The 3,113-nt window shown below is 52.1% G+C and overlaps 1 protein-coding gene across 1 annotated transcript; it reads left to right on the forward strand.

The window, feature by feature from the left end:
- Nucleotides 1-488: 488 nt before the first annotated feature.
- LOC108547546 (homeobox protein MSX-2) lies at nt 489-2,120 on the forward strand. The gene is made up of 3 exons (XM_017900124.1): nt 489-556; nt 1,384-1,714; nt 1,799-2,120. Exons 1-3 carry the CDS (start codon nt 490-492, stop codon nt 2,067-2,069), a joined length of 669 nt encoding a protein of 222 aa, XP_017755613.1. The 5' UTR covers nt 489; the 3' UTR covers nt 2,070-2,120.
- Nucleotides 2,121-3,113: the final 993 nt, after the last annotated feature.

Genomic DNA, 3,113 nt, shown 5'->3' on the forward strand with positions numbered 1-3,113 from the left:
CGACTACGAGTTAGCGCGACCAATGAGCGAGTCGCCGTGGCCACGAAACGGGGGTGGTATGGCGCTACCACCCCCAAAATGGCTGCGAAATCGCGCGAGCATTAGGCAGTCCGTTCAAAATAAACGGGCGGATTAATTGAAGCGGGGTGGCGCGGGGTTCGGTCGGTGCAACCCCAAGCCTAACTCGCGTGGTAACTCTTCCTCCACCCCCACCTCGATATCCAGCAACGTGCGCTTGTCAAGGAAGATGACGACGATACCAGGCTCGGACAGGCACATCCGGTCATCCCCCGTGATCCTCGACGACGCAGAACGACGCCGGGCGTCCACACGTTAGCATGAAACTCGACTCGTTCGTCGTAGCTGAGGTGTTCTCGCGCCGACAAACAGCTCCGGCTCTGCTGGTCCGCGCGAACCTGTTTCTCTAAACGAATCGCCGTTTTCCGTTTTCCGTGTTCCGTTCGTTTCGTTCTTGGCCAAGGTGTAATTATGCAGGAGCACAAGTCGTTTCTCATAAGGGATCTCCTGGGGGATGTCCTGTCCGAGAGGGTGCACGGTGAGTTTCGTCGCAACTATCGTTTCCTCTCTAATTGTAGAATATTCTCTCCTTAGTTTCCCTTTCTTAGTAAGATATTTTACGTCTTCGTCTTCCCGTACCTTGACGTCTGTATTTCGAAGAAAATAATTTTATTATCCGAATGGATTCCTTTTAAAAGCTATTTTTCCGCTTCTTTTTATTATTCACCTTTTTAAACGGATTATTAGAACAAAAGGAATGGCAGAATCATCGGGTCGTTCGATTTCTATCGTTTAATTTCAAAAGTCGAGGTTCGCAGCGAGCTCTAACGAGTCCTTGACGGCGATTCGAATGCAAATAATTGAAAAATCAAGATTTTTATTATGTGCGACATCGGTCGCGTGGCTTATCGCCAGGATCCTCGTTACACGGTACCCCGCGGCGCGACTCTATTATTTTTATCCAAGATTCGCAGCCCTAGGGGTGTCTAGGGTCCCGACAGGGTAGTGCCCCATTAACGAGGATCCTACAGATGGCCCGAACTGCGGAAGGATTCGTTAGCTCTCGTTAGTCCGAATTTTCATCGACGATTATCGCGTCCTGCTGTGCCCTCGCGCCTTTATTGGCCAATCAAGATCAGGCACCGACCATCCTCCTAACTGAGATCGTTTATCCTTAACCAAACCAATCGCGATCACCGTCGGCCAAGGATTTGCCAACATCGTCCAGATAATAGACTTTGTACGACGAATCTGTTCGTTGACCGATGGAAACTGCTCCACCGGTCGAACGAAATCGGCTGGCGTTTCGTACAACTCGATTCATCGACAACTGTCACGCGTCCAACTAAAGATATACCATTGCAGAAGATTCGGAGGACGATTCGGCGGTTCATTCCGACTCCGAGGACACGATCGACCCTGGAAGCAGTCCCTGCACCAGACTAGAGAGTCCTCCGCCAGCTCTGTCACCGTCTCCGGCGCCAGCAACTTCCGGCAAGTCCTGCGGCACAACCACCGGTCCTCCCAGCGGCAGGAAGCCCAGAAGAAGGCGAACAGCGTTTACACACGCTCAACTGGCTTACCTGGAGCGAAAGTTTCGGTGTCAGAAGTATCTGAGCGTGGCGGACCGGAGCGACGTAGCCGACGCGCTGTCGCTCTCGGAGACCCAGGTGAAAACTTGGTACCAGAACAGAAGGTTAATACTTGCTTCGTACCTTTCGATAACTCGTTAAGCAGCGCGTTGCTCGACGTATGTTAAGAACGTAACTTTTGGCTACAGAACGAAATGGAAGCGTCAGAACCAATTACGACTGGAACAGCTCCGACATCAAGCGACGGTGGAAAAGGAGCTGCTCGTCCGAGGAGTGGGTCTTCACCATGGCAGCATAGACGCTTACTGTCCACCTTACAACGCTCAAACCCAGACCCAGAGTCATCCGCCGCCACCGCCACCGCCTCCGGCGCCGTCGACAGCCTCCACGGCGGCGTTCCTCTCGACGGCGGCAGCCCTCTTCCGAAACGTCACTTACGTTCACGGATGTCCTCTCTAACCCGGCCTAACGCCGCGGTTTCAGGATCGTTTCTGCTTTCCGGCCGCAGGCGTCGGCAGCCCTCCTCTCTTCGAAGGACCTGCTTCGAACGATTCCGAAGCGGAGGCAACGTCGATGATGGCTCCGATTAGACCTCGACGTGCCCGTGTTCTCCACCTGGAGACCTCACGATTCCTGGCGGTCGCTGATCCTTTACGTGCAATACTTCACCGTGCGTTCCGCTATATCGCTCGTGCACGCGAGAAGGCTCTCGCGATCGTTCGTTCAGCTCTATCCTGGTACAAAAGATCACGCGCTGCCTCTATCACAGTGAAGTGCATGAACTGAGAAACGATGTAAAACGCGAACAAACAGAGACTCGTTCACGGTGGGGGCGTTCTTCGCGATCCACAGGCTGGGTTCCGTCTTCGAGTTGTTTCTCGCGTTTATTCCCGCATGCGAGACAGTGTACATATGTAATTAAGAAGTTGACCGGTAGCCGTAGTCGGTTCGTTTTCGTTTACGACGAAGAAAAGGGAAATGAACGGAGGAGATGATCGAAAATCGTGTTCCGATAATCTGTTTCCGTCATTCGCGACTTTCCGCTTGTTCCAGTTTAGCTAAGGGCAAACGCGTAATACCCACTTCTGGAAGGATGTTCCTTTTATTCGGAACAAACGAAGTCTAGTCGAGTCGATAGCGACTCGAGTTCGTAGATGTGTCATAGAGTCTTAGATAACTGTAATCGGGAAGGGAATGACGTTCATGCGACGCGTGCAACGATCTCGACCAGGAGCGCGGTCGCTTTCCATCGTTCCCCGCGATCACTGGCCAATTTTCATTTAGGGATCTAGTTCGCTAACGCTCACCGCTGGTAATCGATTACTTTCTCCAGTTAGCCGACGACTTTTCGTCAACCGAAGAATTCTTGTAGATAAATAAATTATTATCGAACAGAAACACCGTCTTGTGATTGCTCCTTTCACGCGCTACGCAACGCGACCCGATCCTCCGCTTCTTTCGCGTCGCGATACCAACCCCGAATTTCTCTTCAGTCCTCTCGAA

The sequence above is a fragment of the Eufriesea mexicana genome, unplaced genomic scaffold (assembly GCF_001483705.2).
Source record: "Eufriesea mexicana isolate 0111107269 unplaced genomic scaffold, ASM148370v2 scaffold4744748280, whole genome shotgun sequence".
In the NCBI taxonomy this organism is placed as follows: Eukaryota; Metazoa; Arthropoda; class Insecta; order Hymenoptera; family Apidae; genus Eufriesea; species Eufriesea mexicana.